Source organism: Moschus berezovskii, chromosome 2 (genome assembly GCF_049115385.1).
Source record: "Moschus berezovskii isolate FMDL1 chromosome 2, NW_MosBer_1.0, whole genome shotgun sequence".
Classification (NCBI taxonomy): domain Eukaryota; kingdom Metazoa; phylum Chordata; class Mammalia; order Artiodactyla; family Moschidae; genus Moschus; species Moschus berezovskii.
Genome location: NC_142461.1, coordinates 10,166,364 through 10,191,093, shown reverse-complemented (window position 1 = coordinate 10,191,093; position 24,730 = coordinate 10,166,364). Strand labels below are relative to the sequence as shown.

The 24,730-nt window shown below is 56.1% G+C and overlaps 1 protein-coding gene across 1 annotated transcript in view; it reads left to right on the top strand.

Annotated features, from left to right (window-relative positions):
• The window catches only part of SLC9A1 (solute carrier family 9 member A1), a 52,162-nt gene that overhangs the window by 25,505 nt on the left and 1,927 nt on the right, over nucleotides 1–24,730 (top strand). Inside the window, exons 2-11 of the mRNA XM_055397709.2 lie at nucleotides 13,204–13,664; nucleotides 16,883–17,133; nucleotides 18,034–18,251; nucleotides 19,388–19,590; nucleotides 21,080–21,169; nucleotides 21,642–21,712; nucleotides 21,835–22,008; nucleotides 22,228–22,342; nucleotides 22,509–22,610; nucleotides 24,071–24,143. Of these exons, the coding sequence (XP_055253684.2) occupies nucleotides 13,204–13,664; nucleotides 16,883–17,133; nucleotides 18,034–18,251; nucleotides 19,388–19,590; nucleotides 21,080–21,169; nucleotides 21,642–21,712; nucleotides 21,835–22,008; nucleotides 22,228–22,342; nucleotides 22,509–22,610; nucleotides 24,071–24,143 (1,758 nt within the window). The remainder of the gene's footprint in view (nucleotides 1–13,203; nucleotides 13,665–16,882; nucleotides 17,134–18,033; nucleotides 18,252–19,387; nucleotides 19,591–21,079; nucleotides 21,170–21,641; nucleotides 21,713–21,834; nucleotides 22,009–22,227; nucleotides 22,343–22,508; nucleotides 22,611–24,070; nucleotides 24,144–24,730) is intronic.

The window sequence follows — 24,730 nt, the reverse complement described above, 5'->3', positions numbered from 1 at the left end:
GGGTAAGGAGGCTGGGACAGGCCTACCCGCATGCCTTCTGTGTCCCCCTCCTTGCTGACGGTCAGCCAGCTGGGCTGTTTTCAGGATAAGCGTGTGGACACTTTCAGGGCAGACCCCAGACAGGTCCTCAGGCATCTTCTTAGGGGGGAATCTCTGGCCTCCACACCCCAGCAGCCTGCCTCAGGGATACGGCTGCTGAGGGTCCAGGGAGCCTGGGTCTGCACGGCCCAGCCACATCCCCAGCACCCCAGATCTGTGTTCAGGTACCCTGGCAGGACGCTCTATGGGTTTTATAGGGGATGAGAAATGGACCCAGTTGGGGCTCTAGAGGGCCTCTCTTCAGCCTCCCCTCAGCACCTCCAGAAACGCCTGCCAGCGGGGCTCAGCCTGAAATTGATGCTGACAGGGACAGAGCACCCAGCTCTGCTTCGGAGGGGCTGCCCCAGAGTGTGTCCCCGTCTCCTGGGCGGCTGTGCTCTGGTGCCAGCAGGCCCTCTCCGGCCTGGGACTGGGGCACAGCGCGGGGACTGGGCCCTCTGCTGAGCTCTTTCTTTGGCAGCCCCTTGTTCAAGATGTATCATCGCCTCGGACCCTCAGAACAGCTCTTTGACGTTGACATGATTGTGAACCTCGCTTTTCAGATGAGGAGACAGAGACTCAGAGGGGCGAGTGCCTGCAAGTAGGTGGCAGAGCCAGGAAACAGATTGCTGGGTTCTCAGGACCAGGCTCCCCGCCTCCCTGATTTGAGTTGAAGCTTGAGACAGAACCTGGGAGTGACTTCCCTGTTTGTTTTTCCAGCATCTCCCTCCCAGCCCACTCCCCCCCAGCCCACACCTAAACCACCTCCCCTGGCCCAGCCCTGCTTGGAGCCCAGGACCGATCCCTCTGCTTCAATCTCCCAGGGAGCTGGCTGCTGGGCCCCCCGAGAGAAGCTGCCTCTGGCGCAGACCCACCGCCCGACCAGGGTGGGTCCTGCTCCCACCAGGGCCTGACTATGAGGCTGGGCAGTGATGACCGCAGCTCCCTGGAAGTTTATTTGGCTTTTTTACCTCCTTTTCTCACAGCCACCCTGTGCCACAGTGTTGTTGCTAGAGACGCAGGAAGCGGGGGTTCAGGGCAGTACCATGATTTGCCAGAGATCACAGAGGAGTCCTGGTTTAGAGCTGGGACAGAAGCCAGCACCCTGGTTGGCAGCCAGGACTCTTCATGCCGCCCCGTGCCGCCTCGTGCAGTCTTGCTCGCTGTGAAGACTGCTCTGGCCCAGACTTCGTGCTTGTTGGCATGGGCAGAGATGGTAAGCGTTGCAACGCCCCGGTTTTGTCCATCAGCAGGGCTCACCGGTCAGACGTCAGAACTGGAAAGGCTCTTGTTATGCCTCTGAGGAAGGGAGAAAGGCCAGGGCTTGTTCAAAGCACCTAGTGAGGTGGTGGCAGGGTCTCGACTGGAACCCAGGTCTGCTGATCCCCAGCCTGCCTTTGGCTCAGGTGCTTCTCCTCTCCCAGTGTAACTTTCTGGTCTCTTCAGGCATTTGGATGTGAGATGGGGGCTAGGGTTCATCCATCTGTCAGAATCTTCCAGAAGCCGGGCCAGCTGCCCCCAGAGCCTAGACTTGCTTGCTGGGCAGTTGGAGAGCTCTGCTTCACCCCAGGGTGCTGAGCCTGGGGGCAGTACCATCTCCCACCTCCCTCCTCAAGGGGCTTGTAGGCAGGACTTTTTCACCGTGTCTGTCAAAGCCCTCCGGTAGCTCTGCCTGGTCCAGCGGGTTGAATCAGAGTTCCCTCTCCAGGGTATATAAGGCCTTTCATAGTCTGGCCCTGTGTGAGCACTGGACTGGGAGTCAGTGGTCTCGGCTTTGTGACCTGGCTTGGCTGCTACCCAAGTGATCTTGGGTCAGTGTCTGGACCTCTCTGAACTTCTGTTTCCTCATCTGTTGTCTGCGTGCCCTGGGTTTTAGTGAGGACCAGAGGAGAGGCTGCTTTATGACCACTTCTTCAGATGATTGTTTCCTCCTTGGCCTTCACTCTCATTTGTGTCCAGTAGAAGCCCTCCACCCACACCACACTCATTCCGTCTGTCCTGCCTTTCTGGACACTGGGGCTTTGCCTGGAAGGCCTTCCCTGTGCCTCCCTAACCCCAGCCCTTCCTTCAGGCTCAGGCCAGTTCAGCTAGCGCTTAGTGTTCACACGCTTAGAGCCAAAACTGAAGATTAGGTTCAATTAGGACAGGAATCGTGCCCTTGGATAGTCATGCAGTCTCAACAAGGAAGTTTGATCCTTGCTCAGCGCCAGGCTGTGTACTGGGAGGGGGAGTCAGCAGTGAGTAGGACAGGGTCCCTGCCCTTGAAGAGCAGTCTGGAGGGGAGACGGCCAACCAGCCCCGTGGTGTGAGCAGACTCTCTCGGTCTGCTCCGGACTCCCGTGTCTGGGTCTCATGCAGTTCTCGCATCAACCTTGTCAGGTCACGAGGCAGAAGACCATCATCCATTGAGCAGATACTGATGGTGAGCCTACGGCCTGCCAGGCACAACTCTAGATGCCAGGGACACGACAGAGATTGCGGCTGTCTGCCCTGATGGAACTCACATTCTGGGTCACGGGGACATCAGTAAGTGCTTACAAACGGTCAGGAAGTGCTAAATGCTCTAAGAACGATAAAGCAGGTTAAGCAGAGAGAAGGGAGGGTATGGGACCTGGCAGAAAGGAGGACCTGCCATTCGCCTATTCAGTGCCTATTCACCTATTCAGTTTCGGGCAGAGGTGCTAACAGGTAGAATCATGTTTGCACTCAAGAAAAAGCAAGGAAGCCAGTAGAGCCAGAAGGGAGTGAGGGTTTGCCACTGGCTTGGATGTGGGTTGTGAGAGGAAGAAAGGAATCAGGATGATTCCAGGGTCTGGGCCTGAGCACCTGAGTGATGCTGGGGCGGTGGGCACTGCTGGAGGAACAGTTTTGGGGGTCAGTGCAGCTCCCGTGCCCTTGTCTCCCTGAAGGTCCGTGCCATGCACACCCAGACACACTGGTCTCAGGGTTCCCCCCTTCTCCCCGCTTCCAGACTCCTCCCCATCTTCTCAGGCCCACTCCAAGCTCTGAGAGGTCATCAAAGAGCTCTAGTTGAGGAGTAGCCAGTCTCCCTTCTTTATCGCCACCCCAGACGCCGTGAAGCACAAGTAGACTCTCGCCAATCGAGCTAGGAGGAGTGGAAGGAGCCCGGATGCCCCGCCTGGCCAACCTGCCCCACCAGAGTCCTGGTCTCCCTTCGCAGCTCCCCCTTCCTCCCCTGCGGCCGCTGAAAGTGGGGCGCCCGGTCTTGCTTTTGCACGGCTGTTGTCCTGGAAGTGGTAGAGTTTCTCTTTGTGTTGCTTTCCTGCCGCCATCTCTCTGTACTCCCCCTCTCTCTATCTGAGTGTGGTGACATTGTGAGCAAGTTCAAGTTATATATAAAGGACTGAATTGTTAGGCTTCTAAGCTGAGTGACTTGCAACTGGGACTCTTAATACCAACAGGTATTTGGTACCCTCAATTTCAGTTTTCTCTTAAGTTTGCATTTTGCAAACTATGCCCTACCCCCACCAAAAGGAACAGAAAAGAAAAACACAGATTTCTCAGGGCTCTAAGGTTTCTGGAAATAGAACCTCTCTTGCCAAGCCTCCTGTTTTCTTCCCCACCCCAGGTATGGGGCAGACTGGTGCTTGGAGCTCCTGCTGCTGTCTTTGAAGTCCTGAGAGGAACTGGCAGGAGTCATGACAGGTCCTGGGCATGAGGATGGGTGGGAAGGGCAGGGCCCCTGCTGGGGAGCTGCATACCTGGGGCATCAGGAGATGACGGGGACAGTAGCTTGAAACCAGACTAACCCCTGGTTCTTTTCCAGCTCGAGCATCCTGTGCTTTCCTCTCCTCCACCCTCCTTAGTTGAAATCTGGGGAGCCCAGAAGGGTCTCCTTTGCAAGGGATGTGACTCAGATTTTTCTGATGCCTGTGGTACCAGAGTATCAGGAGAAAGCAGAAGCTGAGGCCCTCTGGTCTCCCTGCCAGCACAGAGGCATGGCCTGCCTGGGGCTCTTAGTGAAGGATCTCAGAGTGTAAGAAAGCAGGCTTCAGCCTGATGCCATTGGGGCAGTGCATCCAGCACATGATGGCACAGGCAGGGCCATACTCACAGTGAGGCTGATCCATGGAGGGGGGCCAAGGGATGGGGACTGGAGGGTGGGGTCAACCTGGGTCTGAAACGCTGTTCAGTAGCCCTGGCTCTCTGACCTTGGGGCATATTAGTGGTCATCCCTCTGACCTTCTCTTTACTTACCTTGAAATGGGGACGATAATAATGCCTGCTGCCAGAGGGTTGTTGAGAGAATTAAACAGAGTGCTGCGGTGTTTAGTGCAGTCTCTGCTCCACAGCAGCCAGTACAGCGCAGTGTGAAGAGTATACCATTTACACAGATATTTTTCTAAATGTTTATCTAGTCAGGCTGCCTCGGCCCTCGCTGCAGCACACGGGGTCTTTGTTGCGTCCTATGAGATCTTTCGTTGCCTCGTGCAGGCTCTTTTTTTTTTTTTTTTTTGTGCAGGCTCTTTAGTTGTGGCACGCGGCCTAGTTGCTCCATGGCATGTGGGATCTTAGTTTCCCAGACAGGGATCAAACCCGTGTCCCCTGCATTGCAGGACAGATTGTTAACCACTGGACCGCCAGGGAAGTCCCTACACAAAAATTTAAGACTTAAGAGACACAGAAGAGTTTGGAAGTGTATATATCTGTCTGTTTCTGGGGTTAGGGGATGGTGGATTGGATATTGAGAGAGGAGGATCAATGGCAGATAATTCTCCTTTGACTTAATGCACTTATATACTTTTTTGGGGAAAAAAAAAGTTTTAAAGGACCGTGGGTTTCATTTAAAATCACCAAAGTAATATATTTCTATTTTGAAAAAAATCAAAAGTAGCTGGTGTGTGTCACATGGTCCCCCATCAGGGACCCACACCAGCCTCTACCCTACCCGCTCCGACAGGCTGCCTGGAGGCCTTTCCTTCGCCAGGCCCTCCCGCTGCCTGCTGGAGCTCTGTATCTTGTCAACACACGCAGGCTGTTTACTGCCAGTCCCCAGTCCATGTCCCTACCCCCCCTGCCCTGTGTGAGTCATCATCCACCTCCCTGTATGGGGACACTCCATCAAGCACCTTGCCTGTGGGGGTGGGGAGGAGCTGCTGGAGGGAAATTTGTTCAGTAGATGTTTATGGGGGGCTTCGGTGACTGGGGAGGCTGGACTAGGTCCCTGGAGGTGCTGCCCCAGTGCAGGGTGGGGGAAGGGTGGAGGTGGGTACCAAAATGAGTCTTTAGACCTGCAGAGAAGTCTGGTGGGAGTGAAAGGCAGGGCAGGAATAGAACCTAGGTCAAGGCCAGGTCCAGGCCTGAGGGTCAGGGGTCCCTCTGAGCCCTGCAGTTTCAGCTCCAGTCCCTTGACTCAGGTCCTGGCACTCCTGGCTCCTCCAGCTGTGCCAGCGCCTCCCTCACTTCCAGTCTCATTTCCAGGCTGGTTGGAGGCCTCAGAGTCCTTGGAAGGCTTTGCAGATGCCACCCTCTCTGTTCCTTTGTTCCCCCATCAACCCCCTGCCCTCCAGACCCAACTTCAATCCCACATCCTTTAGGAAGCTTCCATCATCCCCTTAACTCACTTATCCCGAGCGTCACTTTCGTGGGGCCCAGGGCCTTTTGCTGGGCTGCCAGGGGGACGAGAACACCAGCTACAGAGCTCCCACCCCTCAGTTTGCAGGAGTACCTGACTCAGCCTGGGCTCTCAGGGAAGGCTTCCTAGAGGAGGTGACACCTGCACTGGGTTTTGAAAGGTGGGTAGAGCTGGGATTTGGGGACTTCCAGCAACTGGAGTACAGGGGTTGATCGGGACGGGAGGTTAAGGGCTAAGGATTAACCAACCCAGAGTCCTGATCACAGCCTCTCCTGTCAGGTCTCCAGGTGGGCCCGGCAGTCACAGCATCCCTCTGCTTATTGCTTTCAAGTCTCCTTGACCCCGCTGCCCACTCCGGCCCATTTCTGTCCTTAGTTCTCATTTATTGATCATCTCTGAAGTTTGTTTGCCCCATCACAAGGTACAAGGTACCTCTGTGTCCAGTCCCTTGATTCTCACTTGTCTACACACGAGGAAACCGAGGCCCATCTGTGGTCTCATGATTTGCCAAAGCCTCCTGATTACTAAAGGGCAGAGCTGGGCCTGAAACCCACGTTTTGATCTGACTGAGTCCTCTTTTCCCTATGCCTCAGGGAGCTTCTGTGTTCTCCACTGATTTATTAGCTAATTTCCCACCCAGACTGGGTGTTCGCAGAGGGTGGGACCCTGTGTCCCTGAGACAGGGACTGAAGCAGGCTGGAGACAGACGCGCCGTCTGGAAGAATGATGGGGGAAGGCGCAGAGAGAGACCGGCTCCCCTGCGCAGGGCACGACTCCTTCCAGGTGCTTGGGACACGTTTACTTTTGGCTCTTTTGCAGGGGAGGCACGTTGCAGACTTGACTTCTCTTTCCTCTGGTGCTCACAGGCTTAGTTTTCATTGATGCAGCCTGCCACAAGGACGAGTGATGGGGAGACCTGGGTTCTGATTCTGACTCTGCCACTTCCCAGCTCTGCAGCCTCGGGGAAGTCACTTCACCTCTCTGAGCCTCGGTTTCTTCATCTATTAAATGGGGGTCGGGATATGAGATGAAATGAGAGGAGAATGTGAAAGTCTTGCATCCAACCCTCTTAAGTGTCCAGTAAATGGTTTTCTCCTTCTCTGTGCTAGAGATTATATCTTAAAGTGAATTATGATCTTACTGGGTGGGCAGATTTTTAAAAAATTGTCTTCTGTGGGCCAGAAGCTCTAAAACACAGTTACCCTGGTTACTGGGTACTCAGGTCACTCATCATCACCCCAGTGACAAGAGGGATCAAGACTCAAAGACACGTGTAACAGGTACTGTCCAAGTGTTTTATATAGACCATCTCATTTAATCTTGGCAACTCTCATGTTTGGATATTGGCAAAGGCTTGGTGAATTCAGCCTTCCTATTTGTCTTTTTCTTCCCTTATTTTTCATTCATCCCATTATCCATACATCCATCTGCGGGGTACTTGTAATACAGACCCTGCTGCTGCTGCTAAGTCGCTTCAGTCGTGTCCAACTCCATGCAACCCCATAGACGGCAGCTGACCAGGCTCTGCCATCCCTGGGATTCTCCAGGCAAGAACACTGGAGTGGGTTGCCATTTCCTTCTCGAATGTGTGAAAGTGAAAAGTGAAAGTGAAGTTACTCAGTCGTGTCCGACTAGTAGCGACCCCGTGGACTGCAGCCCACCAGGCTCCTCTGTCCATGCGATTTTCTAGGCAAGAGTACTGGAGTGGCTTGCCATTGCCTTCTCCGGGAATACAGACCCTACAATGGCTTTTTTCTTCCTTCTCTCTCTGGCAAGCTTCTCGTGATCCTTCAGAGCCTAATTCAGGTGATCCCTGCCCTGGGAGCATCACCTTCTCTTGAAATCTCAGAGTCCCTTCCACCTCCTTCCTCTTTCCCACACTTCACATCTGAAAGTGTTTTGTCTCAGTTCATAAATCGTCAATGCCCACTCTATGCTGACAGCTGGAGACCCAGATGATTAAAAAGTTCCCACCATTGCAGAGCTTAAAGTGATGACCATCCTAAACGATGGCAAGTGCAACAGGCCATGATAACATAGAGTGATTCGCGCTAAACCTGGTTTAAACCTGGTTTTGAAGATTATAACAATAACAGAACCACTTTTTGCCAGCATTGAGGGTCAGTAGTGTTTGCCATTCTTTACCCTGATTAGGTTGTCTTGGGCTCCAGAAACCTGAAATAGGCTTTTACACAGACGAGGACACTGAGGGGAGGAGATGTAACGTGCCCAAAGTCACCAGACTAGTCAGTGACTGCATCCGGCTTGTAACCCGGGGCAGAGTGGCGAGTGCCATGCGTCTTTGTCTCTGCCGGTCTGGCTGCAAGTCTGCTGAGGCAGCGGCTGCTGGACCTCAGAGCTAACTTGATGGTGGGAAGAATCAACGCTGAGAAGAAATCTGACTCGCGAAGAGTCAGAGCCCCTCCGATTCTCCTCCTGCCCTAGGAGTTTAGGGGAAGACTGATCCCCTTCCGGCTGAGAGGGGGCAGCCTTAGACGATGGAAGGGTTCCCTAAGGTCTTTGCTTGAGCGGAAGAACAGCAGCGGCGAGACTTCCCTGGAGAAGAGCTCATGGAAAGAAATACCACCTCTGGTCCCCTGGGAACCACTTTGGGGCTCTTCAGTCCTGGGTTCTGATGCACCCCTTAGAAACAAAATAAGAATAAAACCAGGGATAATGTGGCAAGTGGCTGAGAGCCCAGAGTGGCGCCAGACTGCCTGGATTTGAGTCGGTTGCCAGCCACCGGACTTCGAGCAAGTTGCTTCGCATTTCTGTGCCTCAGTTTCCTCGTCTCTAAAATGGGGTGGTGGTGGCTGTGTTGGCCCAGAGCCCGGTGAGGTGCAGGTGAGTTAGACACAGCAGAGCAAGCTGCTGTAAACTGCTGAGCACCAGGCTCTCCTTGGGAGGGATCACCTTTCGTTACTGTAGCAGAGACTGGTTGCTGGGGCAGTTGAAGAGGGAGTTAAAGATGGAATCATTGTGCAACCAGGAATCCCTTGGGACCTGGCCGAGTTGCAGCCCCAGAGCAGTCCTCAGGCCAGGAACTAGGGCGGCAGAGCCCCTTGCGTGCCCCTGGGTCCCTGCTGGCCCAGCTCTGGGGGGCCAGGGAGGCCCCTCTTCCTGGCACTCCCCTCTGACCGCCAGGCCAGGGGAGAGATGCAGCAAGTGGAGTTGAGATAGCCCTTCACCCTGGCAGCCAAGGGTGACGTGGGACGGTCTTGCCTGCCTGCTGCACGGCGCCCAGTCTCAGCAGGTGGGGACGGTCTGGGATGTAAATAAAACGTTCTCACAGTGAAGCACAGAGAGGCTGCCGGGGACCGAGAGCCCCTAATCAGTCTGCAACTGAGTCCCGTGCCGGTTCAGTTTACCTGTGTGTGTCTGTAAGACAGAGAGGGCGGGCAAGTGTGAATGTCTCAGAGCGTGCGTGGCAGAGACAGTGAGAATGTAGGTGATTGCGTGCATGGATGTGTAAGAGAACGAGTGTGTGGTCAGAGTCTGTGTGTGAGAGTGTGTCCGAGAGTGAAAGTGTGGGGAATGTGCGTGAGAGAGCATGTGAGAGAGTGTGCGTGTCAGTGGGCAGCCTGAGCGTGTGTCAGAGCCAGAGCGAGTGTGTGTATGTTGTGCCCCCTGTTGCGCAGCTGCCACCCACGCCGGACAGAGTGAGAAACACCACTCCCCTGCCCCCGCCTCTGCACCTGAAAAGGGAGGCCAGCCCCAAACCATGATGTTGAATTCCAGACCTTCTCCTCCTGTCCTTGCTCTGGGAGGTCTGGGGGCTCGAGCGGTCCCTGGACTTTAGCTTCACGGGTCCTCATGGGGGGCCGGCCGTGACCTGACAAGTCACCACCCTCTCTGCGTCTCAGTTTCCCCAACCGTGTGATGGAGGATCTAGGTGGCTTCTGAGGTCCGTGTCGGCTCTCAAGGATTGGGTCTGAGTCTGGTGGCCTCTGCCCCGCCCCTGACTCCATCCTGGTGACATCACCACTGTCACAAGTTCAGGCCCAGAAGTTTTGCCTCATTTCGTGGCCTCTTGGGGTCCTGCCTCTGTGCTGGGTCCTGGTCAAGGGCCCAGAGGCCCACTGTCCCCCCTTCACTTCACTCAGTTTCCGGGGTGCAGGGTGGGGACAGTGGGTGGAGTCAGGGCCTTGGGAGAGGGACAAGTCAGAACAGGCCATCAGGCCCCCTTCCTCTTTGCCTGATGACAGAATCCGCCCCTCCCCGAGAAGCTGCTTTCCAGTAATGTGCAGCCTACTCGCAGGCCAGGAGCCAGGGTGGATCCCAGACTTTCCTCCCCTCCCCTCCCCTTGCCCATCAGGGCCCGGGATTCTGCTCCCGGAGAGGCAGGGCTGACACAGGAAGACCTGGGGGGATTCTGCTCCAGGGACAGGGCACCAGCCCCCGGTACTCTGGGGACCAACTCACTTGAAGAAGTGAAATGCTCTGAGCTAGAGTCGACCTCCTCCCCTGCACTCTGGGGAGGCTACTGAACCTTGCCAAACCTCAACTGTCTCTTCTGCAAAATGGGGACAATACCTATCCCACAGGGCTAGGTATTGTGAGGACTAAAGAGGTGACATGTGCCTGGCTCCTGGTGCACCTTTAGGAGTAATAAGTGTTCTTGATGTTATTGCTCTTGGAGTGTTACACACACACACAATCATCCCTCTGCTCCCACAGTGGGCTGAGGCTTACTGGTTTCTGGTCCATTGCCTGGCACTTCCTGCAACCAGGAAAGCTCTGTGGATTGGATGGATGGCATAGAGGGTGGTGAGGCAATTTCAAAGCCTAGCAGTCTAGGTGGAGGTGAATGCTGTCCTCCACCCACCCTGGGCTGCCTCCTTAGACGTGGCCTACTCCTGTGGCAGCTCTTGTTGCTCAGCTTTCTGGGGTGGGGTGGGGTGTTGAGGAGGTCAGCTGGCTGGGTTTGGCTCCCCCAAACCCCTATGCTGTCCTGTCTTCCCTCAAGGCAGATACAGGTCCCAGGCGTGGTGCCATTGTCCCGTTTCACTACTTCTGCCTACATTGTCTGACCTCGTTGGGTGTTGGGGAGAAAGAGGAATCCAGATCATGACTGTGGGTCGAAGGTTATGATGGGGGACACACCAGAGGACGCCTGCTCTAGCCCAGGCAGGCAGGGGTGGTCAGGGAATGCTTCCTGGAAGAGGAGGCAGGCAGAAGGATATGGTGTCAGCCATATACAGGGTAGGTAAAGGAACAGTGTTCTGGACAGGCAGATTGGACTAGGCCAAGTTCTGCAGGCCAAAGAGGTTGGGCGAATTGGAAGGAGCTTGTCAAGGTTGAAACATAAGAATACACAGTGAGGGGAATTCCCTGGTGGTCCAGTGGTTAGGATTCAGTGCTTTCTCTGCGTGGGCCTGGGTTTGATCCCTGGTCAGGGAACTGAGATCCTACAAGCTGCATGGCGAGGTAAAAAAAAAAAGACAGCAGGGAGCATGAGACATGAGCAAGCCTGATGATGAAGGGCATGCTGAAAGTTTGGACTTTAATCTTTAGAGCAAGGGAGACTTGGACTCAACCTGACATAGCCCTTCGCAGTGTACCAGCCATGTGAACCCTGAGGGTTACTGAGAGACAGTCAAAGATGGACGGGTGTGGCAGGGTAAGAGTAGTGGACTTTTCAGCAAAAGTGGTGACTTTCTTTTTTGGCCTTACCACCCGACATGTGAGATCTTAGTTCACTGACCAGAAATCGAACCCACACCCCTGGCACTGGAGTGGTTAAGCACAGAGCCTTAACTACTGGACCACCAGGGAAGTCCTAAAAGCAGTGACTTTTGGTCAAGTCTGTTTTGAAGTCTCCTGGCCTAGGATGGAGATGTGTTTTTTTTTCCCAACATGATTCGATTGTATCTCCTGGGTGCTTGGCCCTTTGACAGGCTCTGGGCCTGGATGGTGTACTGAGTCCTGACTTGTGGCTGGCACCACCCAGATCAGTACCTGAGAGCAGCAGGGCTCTGGGCCTGGGGAGGGATGTTCCTCTTCCTTCCCAAGCTTCTCCAGGGGTAAAGAGAGAAGAGGCCTGGCCAGACAGGTTATAGAGATTCACGTGGGCCCTGGCCAAGCCCTTTGCATTTTCCGATCAGTAGATACTTGTTGAGCACCTCCTGTATCCCAACCCTGGGGACATAATCGTAAACAGAGATGGAATCTGCCAGAAGAGCGTTTACAAGCTAAGGAGGGGAGGAGAGCGAGAGCTTCCACCTCCAGCAAAGTGTCAAGCAGACCATCCTAACCAGGCAGACCTTGGGGGTTATGTCCCAGGTCTTCTCCACCCACCTCCCTACCCAAATCAAACCAGAGACCCATGAGCAGCTTGAGGGTGGAGCTGGCATTGAGAGGGGCCCTCTCTGAAAGGGATTTTTGCCGCTTCCCAGCTCAGAGTTTGGAACCAAGGGGGCCAGCTGCAGAGGGTGGCCTGCTGCTGCTGCTGGCCAGGACCTGGCTTGGGGAGACAGCTGGTGGGTCTCAGGCAGAGGGGCATTTTCACCTTAATGGGGAGAAAGGAGGGGTTGATTTAAGAAGGGGGAGTTTGATAGAAGCTGGTGGGGTCAGACCTGGGTTCTGTCCTGATTCTACTACTGATGAGCGGTGTGACCTTGGGTGAGTCCCTCCCCCTCCCTGCGCTTCAGTTGCCCCTTCTTTAAAGTGGATGGAATTGGGTGAGAAACAGGATGGCAAACAGGTTTTGTCTCACGCGCAGAGCCCATTGATTGCTGTCGGCTTCCTGAGCATCTCTCTGGGCTCAGCGGGAAAGCAGGCGAAGCTGGGATTGGAAGTCGCTGCGTGCGTGCTGCACGTTTGCAGGCCCCAGGCAGTGTGGTCCCCAGCTTCCTTCCTGCGCTGATCGTCTTTGATTCCACTGTGCTCCTTCCTGTCTCCTGTGTCACTTCTCCACCAACCATTGTCTGCCTTTTGCTCCAGCGCCTCCGTGATGGGGAACTTGATGTCGTCCCTTAGACAGAATTCTTCAATTGTTATGGCTGGTCTTGAGCTTGCATCCGTCTCCGTGGACTTGTGCCTGGACAGATGACTTGGGTTCAGGTGTTAGGTAATGCCCTCAGGATTGCAGATTGAAGTTGTGAGAGGGGAAGGACCCCTGCCCTAACCTGGGCAGACGGGGCAGTCAGGGAACTGGGTGGTACTTGGAGCCTCGGTAATCAGTGTATAATTTCTGCTTTCTGGAGGCATATAGACCTGCTTCTTTCTCCTACTTCATGACAGTGACAGAGAGCATCTGTATTCCTTTGAAAAAAGCACTTCAACAACATCATCATGTCGTTTATACATCACTTAGTTTGTATAAACATAATCCATAACTGCATGATATTAGCCTGTGAGGCTGGTATTATCAGCTCTAGGCAAGGAGGCTGAGGCTCAGAGAGTCAACAGAGCAGCCCCCTGAGACCAAACCTGAGCCCCTCTCCGTCCTGCCCCAGCCTTCAGCCCTAGCCTTCTGTTCCCCTGGCTCCCCTCAAGCCCACGGCCTTCCGTCATCTCTCCCTCTGCAGGTTTCCACGTGATCCCCACCATCTCGAGCATCGTCCCAGAGAGCTGCCTGCTGATTGTGGTGGGGCTGCTGGTGGGGGGTCTGATCAAGGGCGTGGGCGAGACGCCCCCCATCCTGCAGTCGGAGGTCTTCTTCCTCTTCCTGCTCCCACCCATCATCCTGGATGCTGGCTACTTCCTGCCGCTGCGGCAGTTCACAGAGAACCTGGGCACCATCCTGATCTTCGCCGTGGTGGGCACGCTGTGGAACGCCTTCTTCCTGGGCGGCCTCATGTACGCCGTGTGCCTGGTGGGCGGCGAGCAGATCAACAACATAGGCCTCCTGGAGAACCTGCTGTTCGGCAGCATCATCTCGGCCGTGGACCCCGTGGCCGTGCTGGCTGTCTTCGAGGAGATTCACATCAACGAGCTGCTCCACATCCTTGTGTTTGGGGAGTCCCTGCTCAACGATGCCGTCACTGTGGTGAGAGGCAGGGACCATGCCCTGGGGTGCACAAGACCCAGACCCAAGTCCAGGTCCAGAGTGAATCCCACATCCCCCCGCTCATGAGAGTAAGCCAGCATGTATCCAGTCCTGCCTGCCGTGTGTGGCCATCATGCTGGGCACCGGCAGGGATTATCTCAGTTATGCTCCTGACTATGTTAAGAGGTGCTTCTTAGTCTCACTTTGCAGAGAAGGAGTCAAGCTTAAAGAGGTTAAATAACTCAGTAGAATAGATAGAACTGAAATTGGAAGCCAGGTCTGTCTGACTGCAGGGCCTGAGCTTTTGGCCTGACCAGGTTGTATGCTCTGTCCCTGATGCACTGTGATGTGATCTTGATTAAATGACTTATCCTCTTTGTACCTCAGTTTACCCTTTATAGACCAGTTAGTCTCTGAGGGGCATTTTAGCTTTCTTGGTAGCTGTGTCTTAAGCTAGGGCTTCCCAGGTGGCTCAGTGGTAAAGAACTCACCTGCCAATTCAGGAAATGCAGGTTCAATCCCTGGGTTGGGAAGATCCCCCGGGGGAGGAACTCACACCCGTATTCTTGCCTGGGAAATCCCATGGACAGAGAAGCCTGGTAGACTGTAGCCAAAGAGTTGGACATGACTGAGCATGCATGCATGCACGCACACACACACACATACATACACACACGTCTTAAGTTAGAGTTTAATTCGTGCAGAGTTTGGGGGCAGCATTCATGGAAAGGAACCTTGTCTCTAAAACCTCCAGAAGGTGGCAAGTGAAGTGGGTCAGTCTGGGTTGGCCACTTGCTTACTGTGTGACCTTAGGCATGTGACTGTACCTCTCTGGGCTTCACCTTTGACAGCTGGGATGTGGCAGAGTAGTTAGTGCTTTCCTCCCAGGTCCAGCGAGGAAAGACACCCCCACCGCAGGGTCTGCACGTGGCAGGGCTGTGCATGTTTGCACACACCCTTCCTCCCAGCCGGCTTCCTCAGGAAGCAGGTACGTGTGTGTGCACACACATGTTGTGTTGTGCAAACACCTGCATCCCCCTCCTGGCTGGACCCCTCAGAGAGCAGCCGCCCACACGGGAAGACTCATGGACCATGTGCACGCCCTGTGCATGCTTGCACACGCACTCCCACCTCACCCAGCTGCCCAGGAAACCGCCCCTCAAAGAAGCTACCGACAGTCGTGGTCACCTGCTGACAGCCTCGGCTCCTCTCCCTCTCCTTCCCCTGGCACCCCCGTCAGCTCCCCATGAAGCCGGGGGAGCCACGGGCTGGCCCATCTGTCCTGTCTCCTTGGGCACCCGCCCTTGCCCACGGTTGCCATACCAGCCTGTTTCCCCATCTGGAGCAGGGACCGTTGTCCTGAGCCCGCCGTCCTCCCAGGACTCTGGCCGGAGTCATATTCACTCATATCTGCAAAAGCAGTGGGTGCCAGAGATGACGCCCTCCCCAGAGGATCTGGGTGTATGTTGGGGTCCAGGCTGGCACTCTTGGGGAGCAGTGGGGTGTGGCTGCAAGAGTGGATGCCCCATTTTGGCCACCGTGGGCCCGTGGCCGTGCCTGCCCGAGACAGGGGCAGTGGTGGTGGTCATCGCTGGTGTTCATTGCGTGCTTCCTGTCTGATCATGTATTGTCTCATCTAATCTGCACAGACTCCATGAGGTTAGCACGGTGATTTGTCCCAGTTTTTCAGGTGAAGGAACTGAGGCACTGGGAGATTAAGGAACTCATCCAAGATCATAGTAGCTGATAAATGATGTAACTGGGGTTCAGATCTACACAGTCTGAGTCCAGAGTCCAGATGCTTAGCACTATGCTACTCTGCCTCTGTAGTCCCAGTGACAATGGTGCCAGGCCAGAAATGAGGACCTTGCCCTCTGTGCCTGCCCCACTGGCTCAGGCAGTGCACTTTAGGGACCTGAGCATTTCCTCAGGCCACGAGTGGGTTTAGGTAGGCTGTGTCCAAGCACATGGGGGACTGGCCAGTGCTTGGCATCTCCCCTCCCTGCCTGTCCCAAGTCAGGCCCTTTCTAGAGCTCTGGGCATGGGTGTGAATGCCCCATTACCCAGATGTTAGGGCTGAAGGCTGCCCCAAGCTGTGTGGCCTCAGGCCTTGGCCCTGGAGCAAGGGTGCCCTGCTTCCACGTGTGGCCCAGGTACTGGGGGCTTTGGAGGGTTTGTCTCGGGGACCCTGAGGTCTTCTTCCCCACTCCCTCTGCACTCCGTCAGCCTGGACACTCCCCAGCTGGTTTCCGGGCAGAGCTGTCTAGGAGCAGGCTAGTCAGCCAGCACCTAAGAGGAGGTAGATAGAACCTCAAAGCTGGATCCCCAGGGAGGCCCATCCACTGCTGGCAGGGACCAAGCTCTGGGCCCAGTTCTGTTGCTCCCAGGCGGGGGTTGTGGGGGGGTCCTCCGGCACGTCACTTCACCATTCTGAGCTTTAGTTTAGCAAGGGAACAAGCATCTTTAGCCTTCCTACCTCATGAGACTGTTGTGTGGAAAACAGGATGACCATAATCAAAGGGCTTTACAGTGTATGAAGTGCCACTTAAAGTCTGGTGGTGATGTTACAATGACCGTTTATTTCCCCAGCCCAGAGGTGGGAAAGCCGTGGAGAACCTCTCGTTCCATAGCGCCTGAACTCAGTGGTTCATTGCAACCCCCTGGGGGCCTTGTTGAACAGAGATTTCTGGGTCCCACTTCCAGACAATCCAAGTAGAGTATGGGCTGGCCAAGTATATTTTTAGAAAGCTTCAGCAGTTAAGCTGTTCTAGTTCAGTTCTAGTTCAGTTATCTGAACTTTCCCAGCTTTGTGCTAAAGCAAAGACCGAAATCCAGGCAGGGACGTGCACGATGAGTTTGGTGAATAGCAGCTAATGCTGTGATAGGCAATTTGCCTTCATTAACTAATTGAATCTCACAGTAGCCCTGTGAGGTCGGTACTATTGCCCCCATTTTCTGGACAGAAAAACTGAAGCACAGGGAGATTGAGTCATTTGCCCCATGTGTACAGCTGGGGAGCAGCAGAGTCAGAATTTCAACCCACGTGGTTTGGCTGCAGAGCTGTGCTCTTTTTCTGCACAGCCTGCTACAGGCCCAAAGACCCTCTGCCACCTCTTGGCCATGGCCAACAGAGGGGACAGAATTGCCCTGGGTGAACCCCAGGAGCCATGGGACAGGGTGCCCACCCTCCTGCCGACCAGCCTGCACACCCTTCCCAGGTCCTGTATCACCTCTTTGAGGAGTTTGCCAACTACGACCGTGTGGGCATCGTGGACATCATCCTCGGCTTCCTGAGCTTCTTCGTGGTGTCCCTAGGAGGGGTGTTCGTGGGCGTGGTCTACGGGGTCATCGCAGCCTTCACCTCCCGCTTCACTTCCCACATCCGCGTCATCGAGCCGCTCTTCGTCTTCCTCTACAGCTACATGGCCTACCTGTCGGCCGAGCTCTTCCACCTGTCGGGCATCATGGCGTGAGTCTGGGCGTGGTGTTGGGGGGCTCCGCCAACTCAGATCCCCCCAGGCTTAGAGGATCAAAGGGAGCTCCCCAGGGCCCAGCCCCCCGGATCCAGGATTCAGGTCTCAGGGCTGCCCGGAAGCATGGAGTTTAAGGTTCTGGAAAGCCTCACCCCAGCTGTTTCTTTTGTTACAAAGGGAGCCCCTTGGCGGTTGCCAGACGCAGGCACTTGTGCCCACTGCTCTTCTCAGCAGCTCTAGCCAGGGGCGCGAGGCTTCCCTTGCTTTGGGGGTCCTGAGGCCCCAGCTGCACCTTGCAGTTGGGGTTGGGCTGGGGGTGGTGGGGAAGTTGAGTTAAGGTGCTCCCGCTAGGGGAAGTCCCTGGAAGTGCCAGGGCTGGATTGGGGGACGGGGATGGGGGGTGACAATGAGGAGGCTGGGCCAGTGGGAGTGGAGCCCAAGTGTGGGTGCCAGACTGGGAGGGCTTCCTGCAGGGACCCCCCCAGGTGTTAAGGGGACACCACACTCTGGAGGATACATCTGTGGCCAGAGATGTGACCCCTGTCAGGTGGAGAGGCTGTGTGGCCTCAGGGAGAAGGCCCAGACTTAGGAGCTGGGCAAAACTTTTCATGTTCATGTCTTAGCTCTGCCACCCCATGGCAGTGTGACCGTGGGCAGGTGACTTTGTTTCTGCACATCTCAGATCTCTCATCTGGAAAATGCCAGAATATGCCTGCGTCTGCAGGGTTGGCTGAGAGGATTGAGAACAGGGGTTGGAAGCCCGCCGGGGCGTCTGACCCATGAGAGGAGCTCAGGTGCCCAGCCCCTGCTCGCCTCCCTGGCGCTGGAGGCGCCCTTGGGAGGGTGCGGCTCGACTCTGAACCCCACTCCCCGCTCTTTCCTCCCGTCACCCCCAGACTCATTGCCTCGGGCGTGGTGATGCGCCCCTATGTGGAAGCCAACATCTCCCACAAGTCCCACACAACCATCAAGTATTTCCTCAAAATGTGGAGCAGCGTCAGCGAAACCCTCATCTTCATCTTCCTGGGCGTCTCCACCGTGGCCGGCTCCCACCACTGGAACTGGACATTTGTCATCAGCACCCTGCTCTTCTGCCTCATCGCCCGAGTGCTGGGTGAGGGGCCGGGCCCGGGGAGGGGTGTGTGCGTGGCAGGGGGTGTGTGCGCATGGCAGTGGGGTGCATGCTGTGTGTGGAGGCGGCGGTCTTGGCTCCAGGCTGCTCCTGGTGCCCCCACAGGATGGGGGGCTTCCCCATTCCCGCTCCCCGCAGCTCTGAGGCCCTTGTGTGTGCTGGAGGGGACAGAGGGCCGCGCTCCCGGGGGGAAACAGCCTTGGTGTGCGGGTGGAAGAAGCCTCAGCAACCCTGGGACTCTGAGCCAGTCAGTATCTGAGGAGGGGACTGAGGCCCCCAGGGCCAGATCTGTGTTCAGGTCTGTGGTCTTTGCACCACCTCCTCCCATGCGTGACTTTGGCACTTGCGGAGTCTTCTGCAGAGCCTCCCAACTGCTGCTGCCAGCCCCGGGGCACACCTGGGCACCAGGCCTCAGGCCCTTGGGCATCTGCTTCACCTTCTGGATACACGTTACCTCAGTGACCGTGTGGCTTCTGCCCGTGGATCTCACCTCCTCTCTGAGGTTAGGTCTAGGTGTGGCACTTGATTTGCTGCGCTGTCTTAAAAACCCTTTCATCCTGGGCCTCATCCTCTGGAGATTCTGGGGCTATGGGGTTGAGATTGGACTCCGACCTCCCTCTGCAATTTTTTTTTTCCCCTGGCCATGCTGCACGTGCAATCTTTGTTCCTCAACCAAGAATCGAACCCGTGCTTCCTGCAGTGCAAGCGTGAAGTCTTAACCACCGGACCGCCAGGAAAGCCCTAGCATTTTTAAACAACTTTTTATTACAGAAAATTTCAAACACATAGAAAAGTAGGCCCCGTGTACCTATCATATTTAATAGGTATCAACTTGTAGCCAGTCTTGTCTCGTCTCTTTGCCTGGTACCCTTCTGCCCTCCAGCCCCTGGAGGCCTCTGTAATGTCTCTAAAGTAGACACAGGTTGAGGGACCTCCCTTAAAGACCCACCCAACTCTCGGATTGAGGGATTAGGAGCACCTTGGACTGAAGGCCCTGAGATATGGGTTAGCTGGGCGGGTTTACCAGTGGAGGCTTCCTCCAGACAGAGAAAATCTCCCAGCTGCAGAAGCCATGAGGGGCTGGGACAGTCTGACCCCTCACTTCCCCTCCCTGGCAGGCGTGCTGGGCCTGACCTGGTTCATCAACAAGTTCCGCATCGTGAAGTTGACCCCCAAGGACCAGTTCATCATCGCCTACGGGGGCCTGCGAGGGGCCATCGCCTTCTCCCTGGGCTACCTCCTGGACAAGAAGCACTTCCCTATGTGTGACCTGTTCCTCACGGCCATCATCACCGTCATCTTTTTCACCGTCTTTGTGCAGGTGCTGGACAGGGCGGAGCAGCCCTGCCCGGGGACCCCGACTCTGCCAGGAAAGAGGAAGCACATGACCGAGCAGGGCGGGGCAGCGGGGAACATGGGTTGTAGTTCCAGCTCCACCAATACCTCGTGCGGCCCTGGACAAGCCACTCCGCCTTTCTGGGCCTCATTGTGCTCAATTGTAAAGGGAGAGTTTGATCATGCATCATTGTGGGGTGATGCTGCCCAGCTTAGTTAGGAGCCCAGGTAGCATTAAGAGGGGTGGGCCCAGTCAGCAGGACCAAGAAGCTCATGTAGGGTTTTAGGGAAGTGGTTTAATATCTTAGGGTCCCAGTTTCTACATCAATCAAATGGGGACAGTAGCACAACATGGGGCCTGGAAAGGTGAAAAGGTCCCTGAGCTGCACAGTAGGAGGTCATTAGGGCTCTGCTGCTGTCAGTGTGACCCCAGAAGGATTCTCCTCCCATCTCTGGGTCTCAGATCCCCATCTGCGAAGTGAGGGGACTGAACCAGATGACCCTGAAGAATCCTTCCAGCTGCTGGCCGTGATTTCTGTGCATTTGAACAACCCAGGCTTAGCTGAGAACCTCAGCCACCCCTTGAGTCCCTGAGGGAGCCCAGCCTGAGATGATGTAAATCATTTCTCGTTGTCTGGTCCGTGACTTTGGGCAAGTGAGAAATGCTTCATCTGTGTGTTTGCCTACGTGTTTCTCTACCACCCGCTCCATCTTTCCTGGGTAATAGCCCTGGACAAGCCCTCAATGAGAAACATCGTTGCCTTCCCCAGAGAAAACAGTGTAGAGCAAACTTCCTGGGGCTGGACTTGTCTTCTGTCTTTTAAAAGGAGAAGACGCCGCCTCTTTGATCATCTTGCTCTGCTTCCATCTTCAAAAATATTTTATCACCTTGATTTTGAGTTGTATACGCCGATGGTTTACTAAGCCAGTTTTTAATGAACGCAGCTTTGAGGTAGGGACCTCCCTGCCTGAGTTTGAATCCAGCTTTACTACTTCTGTGAGACCTTAGGGAGTTGCTTATCCTCATCTGGATAATGGGGACAAGGGAGGGGTCGTTGTAGGTACTGAAATGCTAATTCTAGTAAAAACAGCACTGGCCCTGGCACTTGACAAGTGTGCAGTTAGATTAGCTACTGCTGCCCTTACTAGGTCCTTCTGGGTCAAAAACCTGCAAGGGGGCCGGAGCAGAGGTGGTCCTCCCTGTTAGGTGACAGAACACATTTGTGGTGGAACTCACACTTGAACTCTGGCCCGGGCTAGCTGACCTGTGTGTGAGTCCCTTGGCTGGATGTGAAACCTCTGGCCATGTCTTTAGGAATAAGTGGGCTTACTATAAGCGCAGCTTGGATGTTGGGAGATTGGGGACGTCAGAGCAAAGGGCATCCCAGGCTCAGGGACCTTAGGGTGGGGGACCTCTGTGGCCTCCCTGCCAGGGTGGCAGAACTGGAGTGCCTGATATCCGCCCGCCCCTCCAGGGCATGACCATTCGGCCCCTGGTAGACCTGCTGGCTGTGAAGAAAAAGCAAGAAACGAAGCGTTCTATCAACGAGGAGATCCACACGCAGGTACCAGCAGTTGGGCCTGGGCCCTGTGTTGCAGGAGGAGGCTTAGGGAGATAGGAGTAAGCGAGGCCTTGCATCCACGTCCTCAGTCAGCCTCCCCTCCCTGATCCAGTGCTGGGGTGGCCCTTCCGCCTCCTGAGGTCACCGTCACCCCATAGGGAGGGGTGGTGTGAGCAGCCAGGAACCTGAGGAGGGGGCGTCATGCCGTCTCTGCCTCTTCAGGACCCTGTCCCAGGTGCTGGGCACAGGTGGGTTCAGAGAAGAGGGTTCAGCCGGGCCCCAGTGGCAGAGGGCTGGAGGGGGCCACAGCGGTTCAGGATGAGTGGGGTGTGGGCGCCACCTCCTGGCTGCTTCTGGAACTACAGGACCGGGTTGAGCAGAGCGGCGCTCGGGTGGAAGGTGGGGGCCCATTCAGGAGTCTTGGTCCAGGAGGAGCCCAGTAGTGAGGCTTGACCTGGCCCTGGGCACGTTTCAGTTCCTGGACCACCTTCTGACAGGCATCGAGGACATCTGTGGCCACTACGGTCACCACCACTGGAAAGACAAGTAGGTGGCAGGCCTGGTGGGCAGGAGGGTGGGGAGGGGCAGGTAAGGGTCTCCCCCTGGGGGCCTGGGCATCTTCCCACTGCAGGAGCCAGCTTCACCCATCTCCTCCTGCCTCCCACCAGGCTCAACCGGTTTAATAAGAAGTACGTGAAGAAGTGTCTGATAGCCGGTGAGCGCTCCAAGGAGCCCCAGCTCATCGCTTTCTACCACAAGATGGAGATGAAGCAGGCCATCGAGCTGGTGGAAAGTGGGGGCATGGGCAAGATCCCCTCGGCCGTCTCCACCGTCTCCATGCAGTGAGTGCTAATGGCCAACCCCAGCCGCTTCTGCAAGCCACACGCTGACCCCTCAACACCCACCTGGAGAGGGCCCCTGGGTCATTCCACCAGGCGGGCAGATCACACTGAGGACCAAAAGCTTGGTGCACTCAACTGGATCATCCCCAGGGGACCCTTCTGGCCCGGCCCAGCCCCCAGAGTCCCAGGAATTCTCTAATCTGTGCCCCGTTATCCCAGGAACATCCACCCCAAGTCCCTGCCGGCTGAGCGCATCCTGCCAGCACTGTCCAAGGACAAGGAAGAGGAGATCCGCAAAATCCTGAGGAACAACTTGCAGAAGACCAGGCAGCGGGTGAGGGGCTGCTTCCCGCCCGGCCCGCTTCACTTACTGCAGAAGAGCCCCCAGCCCCCACACCACTCCACCCTCCTCCGCTCCTTGTGCCCAGAGCCACCCCAGTCCCTCCAGGCCCAGCTTCCAGGGCCTGACTGGGCCTGCCTGACAGCTGTTCCTCCCACAGCTGCGGTCCTACAACAGACATACACTGGTGGCCGACCCCTACGAGGAGGCCTGGAACCAGATGCTGCTCCGGAGACAGAAGGCCAGGCAACTGGAGCAGAAGGTGTGTCCGCAGCTGGAGCCAGCTCCTACCTTTCTCTGGGAACCTGGGCTCTTCCTCTGCCTGCACCACCACCACCCAACCCTCTGGGAGACAGAGCCACTCCCATCTGGTGTTTTAGCCTCCTCCAGTGTTCTCGCCTGAAAAATTCATGGACTGTAGCCCTCCTGTCAGGACTGTAGCCCTCCAGGCTCCCCTGACCATGGAGTTGCAGAGTCAGACACAACTTTGCAACTGAACACACACACACACACACACACCCATGTGTTTCAAAGACTGAGCCCCAGGGAAAGTTCCAGAAAGCTGCCTTCTCTACCTCTTCTCCACTCAGAGCAGCAAAGAGGCCCCCCTTCCCCACTGTGTCCTCAGGTATCAGATCTAGAAGAGTCTATCTATGTGCTCTAACCTCTCATTTTCTAGTGAGAAAACTAGGCTCAGAGGAAAGGAAACTAAGGCTCAGAATCAGAAAGCAAGACACACATGCCTTCATTCATTTGTTCAGGAAAATATTTGTGGAGCTCTCCCTAAGTGCCAAGCGGCAGAGTTGCCTCGGTGAATCAGATGGTGAATCAGCCCAGTCCCTCCCTTACGAGCTTCTTCGCACACAGTGGCCCCCAGCAGAACCGGAAGTGCAAGGGGCTCTGAGCATCTCCAACAAGGAAGTGGTCAGAGCACGCTTAGGAATGAGAGTCCCAGGGGAGGGAGTGTGGGCAGGGGAAGGGCCAGGCAGAAGGAAAGCAACTATGCTAGGTTCCTGACCACAGACTGAGGGGGCTCAGCTTTCAAGGAAGCTTGTTAATGGGCGTTAAAGGTTTGGGCTTTCTTCAAAGCACGGAGAAGTCGTGAAGGGTTCTCAGCAAGGGAAGCACATGGGAAGAGGTGCGGGTAAATTACGGGGGTGGCGGGGGAGGGGAGGCGCAGGCAGAATTCAAGGGACGTTTAGGAGGTCGGAGTGGCAAGACTTGGTTACCAGTTTGAGGTGGGGCCCTGGGGAGAGGAAAAGGAGGCAGAGGTCACGTCTGGCCTTTGATTGGAGTAGGCGGGTGGTGGCTGAGGGGACACTGCAGAAGGAGCTGGTTTTGAAGGAAGATAAAAATCTGAGTTCAGTCGGAGCGTGTTGCACTGGGAATCGCGGGGGTTGTCCAGGGCCTGGGTGACATTCCTAAGTTGACTGTGGATCTGTCCTCAGGGGCAGATGAGGGCTGGAGCTAGAGGCTGGGCCGGTGTCCCCATGGGAGAGGTGAGACAGTGTGGGGGTGTTCACGGTCACCCCAGAGCTCGCCAAGAGGCTGGGCCAAGCCCTCAGAACCCAGCACTGACCCAGGCTCGCCACTGGCATGGGCAGAGAGGGCGCGGGCACCCCGGGCACACAAAGGAGGGTGTGCGGCCACCGGCCCGGGGCGCCGTCCAGAGGGGCCGCCTCTGCTTACACCCCCCACCCCCACCTGCTCTTCCTCTGTCAGATCAACAACTACCTGACGGTGCCAGCCCACAAGCTGGACTCGCCCACCATGTCGCGGGCCCGCATCGGCTCAGGTAAGGCAGGCTGCGGGGGTCCCTGGCGAGGGGCCTCGAGGCTGGGCACGGGGCCACTGTCTCCTGAGGATGAGGCTCCAACAGGGCCCGGGCCTCAGAGAGCCTGCAGGGAGGATGGGCTTCTCCCGCCCTGCCTTCCTCCCAAGCCGTGAGCTCCTCCTATATCAGGTGGAGCTGGGGGTTCACCAGAGGGGGGCCCCCAGAAGAGTGGCCCTGCCATCCTCCCCAGGGACAGAGTGCTCCATGGGGGGCTCACGCTGAGGAGCTGGGTGCCTGTGGGGAGGCCAGAGGGGGCCGCACTGTTGGTCTCTCTCCAACGTGTGGGGGACCAAGGCAGGCCTTCCAGGACGGGGGACTCGGGTGGGAGTCTGAACTCTTCTTCCGAGCAGGGACTCCTATGGGAGCCCCAGGGCTGAGCAGGGGAGCACAGTCCTACCTTGGAGAGCGCAGTCCGAGGGGAGGAGCAACTATTGGCCAGGTAACAGGGCTCGTCAAAGGCCCGTGTGGAGTGATTTGAAGCATACCAAGATCACTGCACTCACAGGCAGGCTCTGCGGGCAGAAGTGGGCCACGCACTGGGAGAGGCT